Source organism: Jaculus jaculus, chromosome 17, assembly GCF_020740685.1.
Source record: "Jaculus jaculus isolate mJacJac1 chromosome 17, mJacJac1.mat.Y.cur, whole genome shotgun sequence".
Classification (NCBI taxonomy): domain Eukaryota; kingdom Metazoa; phylum Chordata; class Mammalia; order Rodentia; family Dipodidae; genus Jaculus; species Jaculus jaculus.
The window spans coordinates 33459022-33478426 of record NC_059118.1 but is presented as its reverse complement, the minus strand read 5'-3'; the positions used below and the strand labels follow the sequence as shown (position 1 = coordinate 33478426).

Here is a 19405-nt window from a genome sequence, read left to right as displayed (position 1 = left end):
CAGTCAGTTACTTAGACTTTGTTCAACCACCACCCCCAAATCAAATGCCATTAAATGTATTTTCCTTAAAAAAGTCTTTTGTTTTCAAAATAGTTACTACACAGCTCCTGCCGAGTACTTCACTTTTTCAGTAGAAATCAACGAATGCTAACAGCCAGTCGATTTAATTTCACCACCCAGCAGGCTTCTTTGCGATTGGTATGGATTTTACAGAACCTGTCTGAGGTAAGGGGAAATTGTATGTGTGTGTAAATGAGATGAAGGTTATTTTATTCTCTCTTTCTCTCTCCCTCTCTTTAGTTCTTGGTATTTGGAATTGAAGAAGGACATCATGCATGTTAGACCAACACTTTGCCATTGAGCAACACCCCCATATTCCTCACATTCTGTGTTTTTGGGTGTTTTTATCTTTTTGAGACAGGGTCTTCCTATATAACTTAGGCTCACCTCAGACTTGCCGTCCTCTTTAGCTGGATTATAATTATGCCCCCACCAGCTTCCTCAAACTTCTCTCCCCATTCTTTTGGGGACAATTTCACTCTATAGCGCAGGTTGGCCTTCAGCTCACCATGTGGCCACAGGCTGGCCTTGAAACTATTGGAATCTTCCTACTTCATCTTCCCTGGTGTTGGGTTACTGGTATGCATCATCATGCCAGGCCCCAGCCCTTGTTTTAATAGCAAACATTAGAAGAAAAATGAACACATGTCTTTTAGAAATTCTTCCACAGAATTGAAGAGAATGTAACACTTCATAGCTCATTGCTAGGCCAGAGTGTTACCCTGATGCCAAAGCCAGACACCATGAGCAAAGAACCTTATGGTTAGGCTTGGTGGCACTCCTCTGTAGTCCAGGTTCTCAGGAGACTGAGGTAGGATATTTGAAAACTTGAGGCTACAAAACGAGACCCTGTCTCAACAAAAGAAAGACAGAAACGAGCTGGAAGTGGTGGTACATGCCTTTAATCTCAATACTCAGGAAGCAGAGGTAGAAGATTGCCATTAAACTACATAGTGAATTCTAGGTCAGTCTGGGCTAGAGCGAGAGTATACTAAAAGACAAAAACAGTAGACCAACACTCCCTGTGAATATGAATGCGAAAGTCCTTAGCACAGGATCAGCAAGCCCAGTCTACCCACATAGAGAAGGGTTACATACTTCTACTAAGGAGGATTTATCCCAGGAAAGCAAGATTGGCTTGGCTCAATTATCTAACTCAATTATATAACACACCATTTTCATAAAATAAGAAAAGAAACCTTATTATGCCAGTAAATATAGAAAATGCACTTCACAGGTAAAATTTGTTCCATGATTAAAAACCTTAACAAACTGTGAAATGAAAGGAAAATTTCTAGAGTGACCTACCTATAAAACCCCTACAAGAAGTCCCACAGTAATGGTAAAAGACAAGTGGTTTCAGTTGAGGAGCAAGATGAGGGTGACCACCTCAGCATTTCTCGTTAGCACTGTACTGGAGGTGGTAGGCTGGAAGGAAGGCACCAGACTGTTCTGTGATGAAGATGACATGCTCTTGTCAATAGTGTATCTCCCCCACAAAGGAATCACCTGAAAACAAAGAACCAAAATCCATCAAGGTTGCAAAGATCAGTCTTTGACAATCAATTGTGTTTCTATGCATTGAAATCTACAAATTTGTTGAAATTAAGAAAACAAATATTTTTCTTATTTGTTTGAGAGAGAAAGAGAGAGAGAGAGAGACAGAATGGGTACTCCAGGGCCTCCAGCCACTGCAAATTAACTCCAGATACATGAGCCACCATGTGTATGTGGCTTTTGTGGGTCCTGGGGAATTGAACCTGGGTCCTTTGGCTTTTCAGGCAAGCGTCTTAACTGTTAAGCCATCTCTCCAGCCCAAGAAAACAATTTTTTTTATAATAGTATCAAACAGAATAAAGTACTTGGGAATAAATTTAACAAAAAAAACTCTAAAACTTATACTATAAAAACTGCAAAGCATGTGGAAAGCCATTAACAAAAGCCTAAATAAATGGAAAGAGTTTTGAAATAAATAGGTTATAGTTAAGGTTAAAGTAGGCACTCAGAAGATGGCTCAGAGACTAAAGGTACTTATTTGCAAAGCCTGCCCACCATACCCAGCTAATTTTGCCCTCTTGATTTCATTGTGGATTTAATTTACATGTCCCTAATTACCAGCAAAGCTGATCATCTTCTGCAGTTATTAGTTATTTGTATATTCTTTTTTCAAACACTTGTTTAAGTCCGTAGTCCAATAATGCATAGGTTTTAATTTTTAGAGCAGTTTGATATGTAGGAAATATGGAGCAGGAAGCTTGCTTATACTTCCTTTCCCAACACAGTTACCCTGTTATCAGCATCAGGCATTAATCTGGCTCATATCTTGAAATGGATGAACAAATATTGACACTTTATCACTCATGTAATGTATCTATAATTACAAAATTGTACAAAATAGTTTTATTGCCCTAAATATCTCTTTTTTTAAAATTATTTATTTATTTATTTATTTGAGAGTGACAGACACAGAGAGAAAGACAGATAGAGGGAAAGAGAAAGAATGGGCGCGCCAGGGCTTCCAGCCTCTGCAAACGAACTCCAGACGTGTGCGCCCCCTTATGCATCTGGCTAACGTGGGACCTGGGGAACCGAGCCTCAAACCGGGGTCCTTAGGCTTCACAGGCAAGCGCTTAACCGCTAAGCCATCTCTCCAGCCCCTAAATATCTCTTATACCACCACTATTTGTCCCATTCCTTGAAACCCCAAGTTTTTAGCAACCACTGTGTGTGTGTGTGTGTGTGTGTGTGTGTGTGTGCGCGCGCGCGCGCGCGCACTCACACAGGCATGCATGTTCATATGTATGTGGGTGCATGCCTGTGCAAGTAGAGGCCAGAAGTTGTCAGGTGTTTTCCTCAATCCCTCTCCTTTACTTATTGAAACAGGGTCTCTCACTTGAACCTAGAGCTCTCTGCTCAGCTGGGCAGCTTGACCTGGGGATCCCATCTCCACCTCACAAGTGCTGGCATTATAGGTGTGCCACCATGCCCACCTGGCACTCAGTTCTTACGTTTGCATAGCAAGACCTTTAATCATGGAGTCATCTCCCCACTTGGTTCCCTTAAAGATATTTGGATACTTTTGTTTCCTTTGATATGCTTTAAAAATTTGTTTAGTGCCTAGATAGTAATATTTTAGGCTTTGAGGACCATAAGGTTTGTGTCACAACTGCTCTTCTATAGGAGCATGAAAGAACCACAGGCAATGTAAAAGCAAATGAGCATAGCTAGTTCTAATTAACTTTAATATTAAATATTTAATATTAATAGACTTTAAAATTTGAATTTAATATAGTTCTTTGTGTCATAAGAAACCTTTTAAAAGTTTTTAAAAATATTTATTTATTTGAGAAAGAGAGAAAGAGAATGGGTACACCAGGGCTTCCAGCCATTGCAAACAAATTTCAGATGTGTGTACTACTTTGTGCATCTGGCTTATGTGGGTCCTGGGGAATTGAACCTCTCCATCCCTTTGAGGTATTTTTTTTTCCTTTTTAAACAATTCATTATTATTTTTGTTAACAACTTCCATGACTATAAAAAATATCCCATGGTAATGCCCACCCCCCTCCACACTTTCACCTTTGAAACTCCATCCTCCATCATGTCCCCTCCCCATCTCAGTCAGTCTCTCTTTTATTTTGATGTCATGATCTTTTCATCCTATTATGATGGTCTTGTGTAGGTAGTGTCAAGTCCTGTTGAGGTCATGGATGTCCAGGCCATTTTGTGTCTGGAGGAGCACATGGTTAAGGAGTCCTACACTTCTTTTGGCTCTTACATTCTTTCCGCTACCTCTTCTGCAATGGACTCTGAGCCTTGGAAGGTGTGATAGAGATATTGCAGTGCCGAGCACTCCTGTCACTTCTTGCCAGCACCATGGTGCCTTTTGAGTCATCCCAAGGTCACCGCCATCTGAAAAGAGAAGGTTCTCTACCAAAAGTGAGAGTAGCATTAATACATGGGTGTGACCTTTGAGGTGTTTTTATTCATTAAAACAGTTAAAGATTGGGGATATATAGCTCAGTTGGTAAAGAATTTGACTAGGTGGTCAAGGGCCGTGGGTTTAATCACCACACAAAAAACCTAAGGACCAGCCTGCCGTGGTGGCGCATCTCTTTGATCCTGGCACTCGGGAGGCAGAGGTAGGAGGATTAATACGAGTCCAAGGCCACCCTGAGACTACATAGTGAATTCCAGGTCAGCCTGAGCTAGAGTGAAACTCTCCTTTTCAAAAACAAAACAAAACAGAACAGGGGCCTAGGCTGGATGTAGTGGCACACACTTGTATCCCACTTGGAAGGCAGGAGTAAGAGGAGCACTGTGAGCTCCAGGCCACGCTGAGACTAATAGTGAATTCCAGGTCTGCTTGGATGGAGCAAGACCTCACCTCCAAAAACAACTTAGGGTCACAAGTAATTCAGTGGTAGAGCCCTTGCCTAGTTATTATGTGTGAGGCATCGTATTCAATACCACAGAAACATGCAAGCCGACTAAATTTTGAAAACATTTCAACTTGTTGGCGAGGTGTTCAGCAGTTAAGGGCACTTGCTGCAAAACATGAGGGCTGAGACCGCTGGAGTTGAAGTCCCTGGCACCTGTGGACGGCTGAGTGTGGTCACACATGTCTGTGGCCCCAGTCGTTCGGAGGGTAGAGACGAGAATCACTGGTACTGGCTGAATGAAAAAAGTGTCAAAAATAGTAGCTTTGGGTTGAGAGACAGATAACTGCCTCAGTGAAACAGGCAGATGAGCAGAGAGAGGAGGATACCCAGTGTCCTTTCGCCTGTGTATACTTGTGCCCACAGCATACAGATCTGTGCACACACACATACACATGCCACAGTGTACACACTCTGCACACACACCAGTGGGGTTGGATTTGGCCCTTGAACAAATTTGATCTCTGCTTTAGGCTGTATGCTGCTGTATTTGTATGTCAAGACTAAAAGTTTATGTTCTTTGCTTTTTCTTTTTACTACAAAAGTAACACATGCTTGGTGTAAACTAAAGCTTTTCAGAAATACCACATAGATAACAGCTTAACATCTTTGGGAATTCTAGGAACTGTCTTCCTGTGTGTGTCCTTTTTCTAAGTGAGATGATATTGTGTGCTTATCTGCATTAAACATGCATCTGATCCCTTCACTACTTTGACCTGATGAGTGCTGCTCTGTTTTCAAGGTTCAAAAGGCAGTTGAAGAAGAAAATTGTTGCTTTGGGACTATTGACACCTGGCTATTACATAAGCTCACAAAAGGTAAAGATGACTTGATAGATCTATCCCAACTCAGTGAAACTGGACTGAGGGATGGGATTTCCTGAAAATATAATAGAAATTATTCCATCACCCTCGTATTTTCCCTTCTCATATCCCAGGCATGCTATTGTTTAGTTCCTTAGTATCTGATAAAAATCTAGCTTTATTGTAATATGTAGTTTTGTTGTAAGGAGTTTGTTGGGCTGGAGGAATGGCTTAGTGTTTAAGGCATTTGCCTACAAAGCAAAGGACCCAGGTTCGATTCCCCAGGACCCACATTAGCCAGATGTACAAGGGGGCATGCACATCTGGAGTTCATTTGCAGTGGCTGGAGGCCCTGGGGTGCCTATTTTCTCTTTCTCTTTCTCTCTGTCAAATAAAATAAATAAATTAATTAATTAAAAAAGAAGTTATTTAGAAGAGGATTGTTGTAAAATTGTAATAAAACTTCAAATTCCAGACCAAAGAACAGTTTTAATTTCAATAGTGACAAAACTTGACCTCTGTCTAGGTAAGCTGGTTTGCTAGAGGTACCTCTGGTATGTACCAGTGATGGAGGAAGTCAGAGTAAGAAAAAAAGACTATTCCAAAGAAAGAGCTTCAGAAATCTACAAAGGAAGTAAGAGGTTTCCTGAACATATGGGCACTGCAAAGAAATAACTGAAACATAGCCTCGGGGCCACAGCTTCCTGGGGGGTCACAGCTTCCTGGGAGTGAGGTAATGGGGGTGGTGGAGAGCGGAAGTCACTTTGAAGAGCTTTGTTTTCTCTTTGAGCTGTTTTCTTACTCAGTCATACTGGGATTGATCCTTCAAGAGTAGGCTGCTTAATGAGATTCCCCCCAAAACTAGGAAAGATATCCAAACAACAGATACACAAATCGGAACACAGAAATAAACATGAAAAATCAAGTCAGTGTGAGTCCTTCAAAAAATTTCTTCAACTACTGAACTCAAAGATAGTGAAATAAGCAAAATGCCAGGTGAAGTTTTTAGAAGTTTACTGGTAAAAATGATCCGTGTCCTGAAAGAAGTTACAAACAAGCAGGTGAATTCAGTCCATGACCCGTGTGGAGAGGACAGTCAGCCTCGCAGGGTTGAGAGAAGTAACAGTATGGACAAAAATGTTATCCACATGGCAGAAAAACTCAGTAGGTAAATTAAACTTGGGAGGAAAAAGATAAACAAATTAGAATGGCCATGGCTCAGTGAATAAAGCACTCTCTATTCAAACTTGAGTAGCTTAGTGTCATCGGTTTGTTCCTTGGACCACATAAAAACGCTGGAAGTCATGACAGACGTCTGTAATTGTAGCACACTGATCTGACAGGATGGGAGGCAGAGTCGAGAATTTCCCAGAAGCACAGCAAAGTGAGAATCCAGAGTAAAGAAACCTGCCTTAAGCAAGGTGTACTGGTGAGGACTAACCCAGACCTTGTCTGGTGATCTCCACACATGCAGCATGGCGTTCAAACACCTGCCCACCTCTTCCCCCCTACAAACACAAACAGTAGTGGTTTTTAAAATAGAAATGTTGAAAAGGAATTTTTTTTGTTTTTATTTTTATTTATTTATTTGAAAGCGACGGACACACAGAGAGAGAGGCAGATAGAGAGACAGAGAGAATGGGGGCGCCAGGGCCTCCAGCCACTGCAGACAAACTCCAGACGTGTGCACCCCCTTGTGCACCTGGCTAACGTGGGTCCTGGAGAATCAAGCCTCGAACCGGGGTCCTTAGGCTTCACAGGCAAGTGCTTAACCGCTAAGCCATCTCTCCAGCCCGAAAAGGAAATTCTTAATGAATCAAATGCAAACAGTATAAAGGAGAGAGAGCAAGCTCACCAGGGCTTCTTGCGATTACAGGTGTACTCCAGATGCATGTGCACTTTGTACATCTGGTATTACATGGGTGCTAGAAAATCAGATCTGGGCCAGCATGTTTTGCTAGCAAGTATCTTTGACCATGGAGCTACTTCCTAAGCATAGTAATCACCTTTTTTGGGGGGGGGGAATTGAGATAGGTCACTCTGGCCCAGACTGACCTGGAATTAACTATGTAGTCTCAGGGTGGCCTCAAACTCCCAGCAATCCTCCTACCTCTGCCTCCCGAGTGCTGGTGTGCACCACCATGCCCGGCTAACTGTTATTTTTTTAAGTCAGGTTTTTAAATTTATTAACAACTTCCATGATTATAAACAATATCCCATGGTAATGCCCTCCCTCCCTCCACTTTCCCCTTCGAAACTCCATTCTCTATCTTATCCCCTCCTCTTCTCCATCAGTCTCTCTTTTATTTTGATGTCATGCTGTTTTCCTCCTATTGTGATGGTCTTGTGTAGGTAGTGTCAGGCACTGTGAGGTCATGGATATCCAGGCCATTTTGTGTCTGGAGCAGCACATTGTTAAGGAGTCCTGCCCTTCTTTTGGCTCTTACATTCTTTCCACCACTTCTTCTGCAGTGGACCCTGGAGCCTTGGAAGGTGTGATAGAGATATTGCAGTTATTGATATTGAGCACTCCTCTGTCACATCTTTCCAGCACCATGATGCCTTCCTAGTCATCCCAAGGTCACTGCCATCTGAAAAGAGAAGGTTTTCTAACCAAAAGTGAGAGTAGCATTAATATATAGGTATGAACATTAAGAGAGGTGCTTAATGGGCAGTTTGATAAGCATAGTATACACATTTAGGCAAGCAGCAGCAGACATTACACCCCTAGGGCTCAAGACTACCCCTGTTTTAAGTTTTCAGTATCAGGAATATATTCCTTCCTATGGAGCGGGCCTCCAGTCCAATTAGAGGGCAGTTGGTTTCCACCCTGACAGACGTGACACTATTGCACCCTTTGGCTCATTTGGCCAAATATAAGTCTTGCAGTGTCCACTGTTGAGTATCTTTACTGGTGATTTCTCTCTCTCCCATTGAACTGCATGCAGAATGGCTTCTTCCAGCTTTCTTTCGGCTGGTCTACATGGAGGAGGTTTTCAGCTTAGCTCCAGCAGGATTTCTTGGTGGCCTTGCGGCCCAAGTATGTAGAGACTTCAGCAATAGGGTCTTACCATCTATTCCTGGTGGGAAACCAAGGGCCTGTAATGTTTTGGGGGCATCAGGGACCTCCCTGACCAACATAACTTTTACTTTTAAAAATATTTTATTTTTATTTATTTGACAGAAAAAGAGAGGGAATGGGCATACCAGGGCTTCCATCCACTGCAAATAACTCCGGATGTGTGTGCCCCCTTGTGTACCCGGCTAATGTAGATCCTAGGAAATAAAACCTGGGTCCTTTGGCTTTATAGGCAAACACCTTAAACCACTAAGCCATCCCTCCAGCCCATCAACTTTTATTTAAAAAAAATTTTTTTCTTGTTTTTGTTTTTTGAGGTAGGGTCTCACTCTAGTCCAGGCTAACCTGGAATTCACTGTGTAGTCTCAGGTGGCCTTGAACTCATGGTAATCCTCCTACCTCTGTCTCCCAAGTGCTGGGATTAAAGGCGTGCACCACCATGTCCGGCTTTCTAAAAATATTTTTATTTGTAGGAAAAAGAGGTGAGAGGAAATGAATGGGCATACCAGGGCCTCTTGACTTTGCAAATGAACCCCATAAGCATGTGCCACTTTATACATCTGGCTTTACATGGGTACTGGGGAATCAGACCCAGACTAGTAGAGCTTGTAACTTTGTGCCTTTAACCTCTGCACCATCTCTTCAGCTCTCAACTCTTTTATTTTGAGAGAGAGAGAGAGAATGGGTGCGCCAGGGCCTTCAGCCATTGAGAATGAACTCCAGATGTGTGTGCGCCTTGTGGCACATGTGTGACATTGCGTGCTTGTGTCACTGTATAACTGGCCACATGGGACGTGGAGATTCAAACATGAGTTTTAAGGCTTTACAGGCAAGTGCCTTAACCACTAAACCATAACTACATAGGAAGTTTGAGGCCAGCGTGGGCTGGAGATCCTGTCTCAAAATAGATAGAAAATAAATAAATAAATAAATAAATGTCTTCAATTCACGAATAAAGAGACACAAGCTGGCTGACTGGATTAAAACTAACAGTGGTGCCTGCCTTTATTCCCAGCACTAAGAAGGCTGAGGTAGGATTGCCAGGAGATCAAGGATAGCCTGGAGCTACTGAGTGAGTTCTAGGTCAGCCTGAGCTTCAGTAAAAGCCTGCTTTAAAAAACAATAAACTAGATCCAGCTATTTGTTTTCTCCAAGAAATAGATCTCATTGTCAGATACACAGACAGAGTTAAAGGATAGGTAGCCATCTATTAAGCAAATGGAAGCCCTAGACAAGTTAGCATATTTATTCTGATATGTGGTAAACTTCAAAATTAATAGCGAGGTCTGGTGGCACATACCTTTAATCCCAGCAGTCGGGAGGCAGAGATAGGAGGATCACCGTGAGTTCGAGGCCACCCTGAGACTACATAGTATATTCCAGATTAGCCTGAGCTAGTGCAAAATTCTACTTAAAAAAAAAAAAAAGTCCTTCCGAGGTGGCTTAGAGTTAAGGTGCTTACCTGTAAAGCATAAGTCTTGGGTTCCATTCCCTAGTACCCACCTAAAGCTAGTGACATGCATCTGGAGTTCGTTTGTAGTAGCTAGAGTTCCTGACATTCTCATTCTGTCTGCCTCCCCTCCCCCCACCCCACCCCCGGCATTCTTCCTCTCAATCTTCCTCTTTCTATCTCAAAATATTTTTTTAAACAAACAAATATTTAAAAAATCAAAATTAGGAAAGAAAACTATTAATAAAGGGAACATCTTTTTTTTTTTTTTTTCTTTTTCAAGGTAGGGTCTCAGTCTAGCCCAGGCTGACCTGGAATTCACTATGGTGTCTCAGGGTGGCCTCGAACTCACGGCGATCCTCCTAACTCTGCCTCCCGAGTGCTGGGATTAAAGGCGTGTGCCACCACGCCTGACAAGGGAACAATTTTTTAAAAATATTTATTTATTTATTTATTTGAGAGCAATAGACACAGAGAGAAAGACAGATAGAGGAAGAGAGAGAGAATGGGCGCGCCAGGTCTTCCAGCCTCTGCAAACGAACTCCAGACGCGTGCGCCCCCTTGTGCATCTGGCTAACGTGGGACCTGGGGAACCGAGCCTCGAACCAGGGTCCTTAGGCTTCACAGGCAAGCGCTTAACCGCTGAGCCATCTCTCCAGCCAAGGGAACAATTTTTAAAGATGATATAATAATTGTAAATGCGTTTATACCAATGTTGGGACTTCCAGTTTCATGAAATAAACACTAGTGGGTGTGGTGGTGCACATCTTTAATCCCAGCACTTGGAGGCTGAGATAGGAGGATCATAGTTTCAGGCCAGCCTGAGGCTACGTAGTATGTACGTTCCAGTCGGCCGGGGCTAGAGTGAGACCCTACCTCGAAAAACCAAAGAGAAAAAAAAAACTAGCCCTTTCTGATCGCCTGGGAACTTCCAGCTGTGGGTGAGTATTTCCCTTGGCTGGGCTTTGGTGGCCCAGGCCCAGGTGGCCTAGGCTGTACCCCAGCCCAGTCAGGAGGGCCCCTTTAGCCCTTACTGTCCACATGGGATCTTTTTTTCTTCCTGCTGTCCCCACATGGCAGGAGCTCCTTGAACTTACTTTTTTTTTTCTTTCCATGTTTTTTTCTCCAGATCCGTATCTGGTCACATGAACTCCTGAGCTACACATGGCCCACATGGGCTTTGGGGCTCTACGTGGTGTATTTCTCCCCACTTTATCTCCCCTTACCTCCTAGCTTTCTTCTTTCCACGCTCCTTTGTAAAATCGGAATAAAATGTGGTATTTTAAAAATCAAAACAAACAAAACTAAAAATCAGGCCTGGGAATGTTTGCACAGTATGTACAAAGCCCAGGGTTCTTTCCTCGTTACCACCAAAACTAAAGTTAATTAAATAAAAACTGGACATCAGCAAGAAAAAATATAGCAAATACTTGGAGGCCATACAATACCCTTAAAAAAAAATCTTTTTATTGACAGCGCCCATACATAGGCATGTACCCTGATAATAATCCCTTTTCACTACCTTCCTTTGTTCCCCACCCACCATATTATACAATAACAATAGGTGATTTTTCTTCCGCCCAGCCCTTTGCCACTCTCCTTTGTCCCACCCTTATGTAATACTCGTAGGTGCTTGCCTTCCACCAGGCCCTTCTTTCCAGCTAGTCCTTCTTGTATTTCAATGATACCATGGTTTTTTGCCCTCATATGAATAATACACTTTTGAATGACCAGTGGGTCTTTGAAGAAATCAGGGAGGGCCAAGTGTGGTGGTGCATGCCTTTTAATTTGAGCACTAGAGAAGCCAAGGGAGGAGGATTGCTGTGATTTCCAGGCCAGCCTGGGCTAGAGTGAGACCCTACTTTGAAAAACCAAAAAATAAAATAAATAAAAATCATGGAGGAAATTACAAAATTCATAGAAAAAACCAAAAATTAAAGTGCAGTCTACCAGAATCTTTGGGGTGTAGCTAAGACAGTTCTTAGAAGAAAGTTTACAGCTAGGAGTACTTATATTAGGAATCCAAAACGTCAGCTGAGCATGGTGGGACACATCTTTAGTCCCAGCAATTGATAGGCTCTTGTGAGCACAAGGCCAGACTGGGGCTACAGAGTGAGTTCCAAGTTAGTCTGTGATAGAGTGAGACCCTGTCTCCAAAATAAAATAAATAAGAGCCGGGCGTGGTAGCGCACGCCTTTAATCCCAGCACTCGGGAGGCAGAGGTAGGAGGATCGCTGTGAGTTCGAGGCCACCTTGAGACTACAGAGTGAATTCCAGGTCAGCCTTGGCTAGAGTGAAACCCTACCTCGGCAAACCAAAATAAATAAATAAATAAATGAATGAATAAATAAATAAATAAATAATAATGATAATAATAAAATAAATAAAATAAATAAAGGTGTCAAATAACCTAATTATGCACCATCTGGGGTCCTAGAAAAACATAGCAAATCCAAAAGGAGTAGATAAGAAATAGTTCAGATCAGGGCAGATATAATAAAATGGAGACTAAAAGATTTATGTATAGAGTCAAAGAGTTCCTTGAAAAGAAAAGTGAAGTTGCCAAACTCTTGACCAAAAAAAGAAAAGATCCAAATTAATAAAATTAAACATGGAAAAGTGAAGTTGTTATAGGTTCCAGTAAGTCCAAAGACTCATGGAATACTTTGAAAACTTACATTCTAAAACAGCCTCTAAAATCTTGAAGAAATGGATAAATTACTAGACACATATGACCTAACAAAATCACATCAAGACGATTCTTTAAAGGATAAATAACAGTAGGATTGAAGCAGTAATAAAAAGTCCAATAACAACAAAAAAAAAAACACCCAGGAATGGAGGATTCACTGCCAAAATATGCCACACCTTTAAAGAAGAGCTAATACAAATGTTCCTCAACTAATTCATTAAAAGGAAGGAACAATACCTAAGTCATTATTTAAAGCCAGCAGTACCCTGATAAAATAAGGATACAACAAAGAAAATGATAGGCCTAATTTCTGTGATCACAGGTACAGTTTCTCAAAATTCTTGAAGTGAATATAGAACACGTTGAGATCATATATCATGACCAAGTTGGATTCATTCCAGGGAAGCAAGGATGTTCCAACATATACAAGTCAGTATACAATGTACAAATAGACTTGATCACTGTTATCAGTGTAGATAAGGCCTTCAACAGAGTTCTACATCCCTTCATGATAAATTCCCTGAAGAAACTAGGAATAGAAAAAACATACTAATAAAGGCTATATATGACAAACTTTAGCCAATGGTATGCTAAATGAGGAAATACTAAGAACCTTCTAAAATCTAAGTCAAGATAAGGGTGCTTATTCCTTCTACATTATTCAGTATAGTGCTTGAAGTTTTATGTGGAGCAATAGCAAAGAAAAAGGTGATAAAAACTTAAAGACCACGTCAAATTTTTACTATTTGCAGGTGGTTATGTCTCATATTTAAAAGACCTTCAGGATTCTACCCAAAAACTCAAGAACTAGTAAATACTTTAAGCAAGGTAGCAGGATATAAAATGACCATACAGAAATCAGTAACTTTTCTATATTTCTTTTTATAAGTATTTTACTTATTTATTTATTTATTTTTGAGAGAGACAGAGGAAGAGGAAGAGAGAATGGGAGCATTAGGGCCTCCAGCCACTGCCGAGGAACTCCAGATGCATGCCCTCCCTGTGCCTCAGGCTTACATGGGTCCAGGGGAATTGAACCAGGGTCCTTAGGCTTCACAGGCAAACACCTTGACTGCGAAGCCATTTCCCCAGCCCCTTTTGTATATTTCAATAATGAACTTGCTGAGAAAAAAATTGGAGAAAAAACTCCCATGCATAGTGCCTTAAAAAAATTAAGAGAAACCTTAACCAAAAAGGGGAAAACCACTATGAAAATTTTCTGAGATACTGATTAAAGAAAATGAAGAGGCTAGAAGACCTTTTGTGCTCATGAATTAGTCAGATTAATAGTGAGAAAATGCTCTATGTTCAACATAATCTCCATCAGAATCCCAATGATGTTTTCAAAGGACTAGAAAAAGCTTAAAATTCACCAGAAATAAAAGACTGGAGCCAAGTGTGGTGGCACATACCTTTAATACCTGCACTTGGGAGGCAGAGGTAGAAGGATCACTGTGAGTTTGAGGCTACTCTGAGACTACATAGTAAATTCCAGGTCAACTTGGGCTAGAGCAAAACCCTACCTCAGAAAAGCCACATTTAAGGAGCCAAGGCAGTTCTTAGTGGGAAGACAATGCTTGCTGGCCTAAATTCAATTTTCCAGCGCTATGCACAGCCAGATGCAAAGTGGCGCATGCATCTGGTATTCATTTGTAGCATCAAGAAACCTTGGCACACCCATACACACAAATATTAAAAAGAAATTTTAAGCCATATGAGGACAAATGATACATTTTCTCTAATAAGGGTGGGGGTAAACATGGGAGAGCAGTAGCAAACATGACATGAAAAATGTGGAGATTATCTGGGTGAAGGAAGGAATGAATTAGAACAGATTATCTCATACACACACACAAGATTCCACAGTGAAACACATTATTTTGTATGCTAACTTAAATATTTTTGCCGTCAAAAGAGTGGTAAACTTGCCAGGCGTGGTGGTGCACGCCTTTAATCCCAGCACTTGGGAGGCAGAGGTAGAAGGAGGATCGCCATGAGTTCAAGGCCACCCTGGGACTACATAGTGAATTCCAAGTCAGCCTGGTCTAGAGCAAGACCCTACCGTGGAAAACCAAAGCAAAACAATGGTAAATGAGCTGTCCCGCATCTGCCATGCTGTACTTGCGTGTACTTCTAAGGGTTCACTTAGCGTCTGTGCAATCAGGTTTGCTTTGCTGGCAGAGAAGAACTGACCAAGAGTGGCTTGTGGGGAAGAGGGGGCGTATTTTGGCTTATAGGCTCTAGGGGAAGCTCCGTGATGGCAGGGCGACAGTGGCATGAGCAGAGGCTTGGCATCACCTCATGGATAACCGCAACAGGAAAATGTGCCAAACGCTGGCAAAGGGAAGTTGGGTATAACACCCATAAGCCTGTCCCCAACGATATACTGCCCCTGGGAGGCGTTAATTCCCAGATCACCATCAGGGGGTACCTAGCATTCAGAACACCTTAGTTTATAGGGGACACCGGAATCAAACCACTGCATCATTATATTTTTATTTTTGCCATCTAGTTCATGGCTTTTTAATAATACACTCTGATTGAAATAGTCTTAAGGGGATACACACAAGTGACAATGAAAGTACAACTTACTGTGCTGCGTGTCACAGGGGAGAAATATATACAGGCTATATCCTGGAGAACAAAAATCAGACACCTAACTGGGAAGTGGAGTTAGAATAGCTTCATTGAGGAAAGACACTGAAACTCAGGACCAACAGATAAGAAGTTACTGTGTTGAGGGTTGGACATGGGTAGTGTTCATGCATGGAAGCCTGGATGAAATGCGAGAGTCAATGAACAAAGGAAGTTGAATCTGGCTGAAGCATCAGATACGGATTAGAAAGGGAAAGGATAAGGAGAGGTCTGTAGGCACAGAACTGAAGGGCTGCCTTGTTGATCTTGAGGGGAGGAGAAGTTATCTTGGGTCTGAGATAGATATGGACTCAACGGGCAAAGTAAGTGCTAGGAGACCACTCGGAACCTTGTAAAGAGTCACAGTCTACACCGAACAAACTAAAGCACCAGGCATGGAGGCCGCAAGACACTGATGATTCACCCAGAAAGCTGGCTATAGGGATAGGCCAATTCAGAGAAGCAAGAACAGGCTATTCACTTCTTTCTCTCTTGTTAAACTGGGGTCATAAAGTAACTTTCTATAAAATTAACAAAGTTTTGAGTGGGAGAGATGGCTTAGCGGGTAAGGTATATGCCTGCACAGCCTAAGGATCCGGTTCAATTCTTCATGTCCCACATTAGCCAGATGCACAAGATGGCACATGTGTCTGGAGTTCGTTTGCAGTGGCTAGAGGCCCTGGCATGCCCATTCTCACTTTCTCTCTCTTTGTCTCTCCCTCTCTGTCTCTAATAAATAAATGAATAAATAAATAATGTTTAAAAAAAGAAATTTTTAAAAAGTTTTCTGGGCTGGAGAGATGGCTTAGCGGTTAAGCGCTTGCCTGTGAAGCCTAAGGACCCTGGTTCGAGGCTCGGATCCCCAGGTCCCACGTTAGCCAGATGCACAAGGGGGCACACGCGTCTGGAGTTCGTTTGCAGAGGCTGGAAGCCCTGGCGCGCCCATTCTCTCTCTCTCCCCCTATCTGTCTTTCTCTCTGTGTCTGTTGCTCTCAAATAAATAAATAAATAAATAAATAAAATTAAAAAAAAAAGTTTTCTAACTTTTGCAAACTATAAAATTCATGAAGTTAAGTGGAAGTTACTGTGAAGTGCCAGGCATGGTGGTGCATGCCTTTAATCCCAGCACTCGGGAGGCAGAGGTAGGAGGGTTCGAGGCCACTTTGATTCTACATAGTGAATTCCAGGTCACCCTGGGCTAGAGTGAGAGCCTACCTCAAAAAAAAAAAAAAAAAAAAAAAAAACCAGCTGGAGGCTGGAGAGATGGCTTAGCGGTTAAGCGCTTGGCTGTGAAGCCTAAGGACCCCGGTTTGAGGCTCGGTTCCCCAGGTCTCACGTTAGCACAAGGGGGCGCACGCATCTGGAGTTCGTTTGCAGAGGCTGGAAGCCCTAGCACGCCCATTCTCTCTCTCTCCTCCTATCTGTCTTTTTCTCTGTGTCTGTCTCTCTCAAATAAATTTTAAAAAAAAGCAACTAATGGGAGAAAAGTTTAAAAAAAAAACAAAACAGCCGGGCATGGTGGTGCACACCTTTAATCCCAGCACTTGGGAGGCAGAGGTAGGAGGATCACTGTGAGTTCAAGGCCACCCTGGGACTACAGAGTAAATTCCAGGTCAGCCTGAGCTAGATTGAGACCCTACCACCCCCCAGAAAAAAAAAATTGTTGTGAAGACATGCTGTTGTAAACACGAATTTTGGGATAAATTTGAGGTTAGACAGAAGTCTAGATTATAAGGTAGGGGTAGATAATGATTTACAGTATCTGATAATAAATCTGTCATTTCTAATGCCAATTTAGGTTCTGCATATGCCACGGATTTTTCAAATGCCAGTACAACTGGATTTTTTGATCCATTTAGGGTAAAGACCTTTTATTCTTCTTGTTTAATTGATTTTGATAGACAGATCTTGTGTATATTTATTTCATGAAACATGTTTTGAAATCCATGTAGAAGTGTGAAGTGTAAACATGCATATTCTGACACTGTATTTCCACATTCAGATGTGCTGGAGTGGGCTCATCACCTCCATAGTCTCCATCCCGCATTCCATCCTGCCTCCTGTGAAGGACACGAGGTAATTGGCATCAAATAGAAGCCTGCAGGATTATCCTTGAATTTTTGGGGGGTATAAAGCATTTTATTACATTCATGAGGTGCTTTTATGATAGATATATATAGGCAGAGGTAGAAGGATTGCTGTGAGTTCAAGGCCAACCTGGGACTACAGAGTGAAATCCAGGTCAGCTTGGGCTAGAGTGAGACCCTATTTGGGGAAAAATTTTTTTCTGAATTTTAATAATAAGATATCCAAAGCTGTACTTAACTTAAAAAAATTATTATAGCTGGGCTTGGTGGTGTGTGCCTTTAATCCCAGCACTCAAGAGACTGAGGCAGGAGGATCACCATGAGTTCAAGGCCACCCTGAGACTACATAGTGAATTCCAGGTCAGCCTGAGCTAGAGCAAGACCCTATCTCGAAAAACCAAAAAGAAAAGATGTTACAGTCAGGTTCACATTTCTGGCAGGATTCACCTGACCAAGAGCAGCTTGTGGGAAAAAATGGTTTATTTTAGCTTACAGACTTGAGGGGAATCTCCATGGTGGTAGGGGAAATGATGGCCTGAGCAGAGGGTGACACTGGCAAGGGGAAACTGGTTATAATGCCCATAAGCCCACCCCCAAAAGCACACTGCCTCCAAGAGGCATTAATTCCCAGATCTCCAACAGATGGGAACCTAGCATTCACAACATGTAAATGTTTTGGGGACGCCTGAATCAAGCCACCACATTCCACCTCTGGGCTCCATAAACTGATATTTGTACATGATATAAAATGCAATGCATTATTCTAACTTTAAAAGTCCCCATAGTTTTTATCCTAATGATGTTATATCCCCATAATCCAAGGCCATTTTTGATATTTTCATTTATTTATTTATTAGATAGCGAAAGAGGGAGAGACAGAGAGAATCAGCATGCCAGGGCAAATGAATTCCAGATGCATGTGCCCCCTTGTGCATCTGGCTAACATGGGTCCTGGGGAATCGAACCTAGGTCCTTTGGCTTTGCAGGCAAAATGCCTTAACTGCTATGTCATCCCTCCAGCCCTCTAAGGCCTTTTAACTGAGCCAAAATACCAAAAAATCCCCCCCAAAACACATAATGACACACAATAAATACACTGAAAAAGATGGCATTGGTCATAGTAAAGAAATATTCAAACAATACAAGACTTAAACATGGAAAACCTCAAACTCTGTAGCTCCAAATCCAACAATTCTAGTCACTGTCAAATCTTCAAGTCCAAAGCCAGTCATGGTGGCACATGCCTTTAATCCCAGTACATAGGAGGTAGAGTTAGGATTGCTGTGAGTTCGAGGCCACCCTGAGACTCTGTAGTGAATTCCAGGTCAGCCTGGGCTAAAGTGAAACCCTGCCTTGAAAAACCAAAAATCAATCAATTATTTAATTAAATAAAATAAATCTTCAAGTCCAGTAATTCTAGCCAGCAACAAGTCTTTGGAGCTCCAGTTCCACCACTCCAGTTAGGCTACTCACAGTCCTGGAACACTTCATCTGGGGCTGGCAGCTTTCCTTAGCAGCCGTCTCATGGTTCAGGCATCTCCAGTGCAACCCACAGTTCTTCCTCATGGCTTGATCAGGCCTCCATGCAGGCATCCAGCAAACCTGCTTTACACTGCCCATGGCTGTTTCCAAAACAAAAGGCCACATTGCAAATTCAGTGACCTTCTTGTTCCTGCATTTCTTATACTCCACAATACCAGGCGAGGTGCTAATTTAATGGAATCCAGGGGAGACTAAAGCAGAGTTTGAAGAACAGGACACACCAGCATTTAGGCCCCATCAAAAGAGTCTGCATTCTTTCTGACATTCCAATGCATGCCCAATCTCAATAGTTGTAATCTCTCATACAATTGCAACTGAATGGGCAGCAGTTTTGGCCCAAAGATTTCATTTTTTCTGTGCCATATCCCTCTGCTCATACCAGTCCATTTCTACACAAAGCAACCCTGCACAAGTTCTCAGAACACGGGTATAACAGCAACCCTCTCACACAAATGGCATCTAGCCTGTGTAGGCGAAGCTCTTTCTCACCCTCTTAAGCCAAACCTCACAGTCCTTAGTTCTTACTGCATTCGGGTCTTTCAACTCTGACCAGAATAGTCCACCAAGCTGTACTTACAGCAGTGCAAGGTGTCGCTTATGTCAAGGTTTTAGTCCTTCC

General features: G+C 42.2%; 1 protein-coding gene across 1 annotated transcript in view; it reads left to right on the top strand.

Annotated features, from left to right (window-relative positions):
- Positions 1 to 19405, top strand: part of Gk5 (glycerol kinase 5) — a 92585-nt gene that overhangs the window by 36457 nt on the left and 36723 nt on the right. Inside the window, exons 5-8 of the mRNA XM_012949895.2 lie at positions 94 to 225; positions 5242 to 5317; positions 16956 to 17017; positions 17160 to 17233. Coding sequence (XP_012805349.2) covers positions 94 to 225; positions 5242 to 5317; positions 16956 to 17017; positions 17160 to 17233 — 344 coding nt within the window. The remainder of the gene's footprint in view (positions 1 to 93; positions 226 to 5241; positions 5318 to 16955; positions 17018 to 17159; positions 17234 to 19405) is intronic.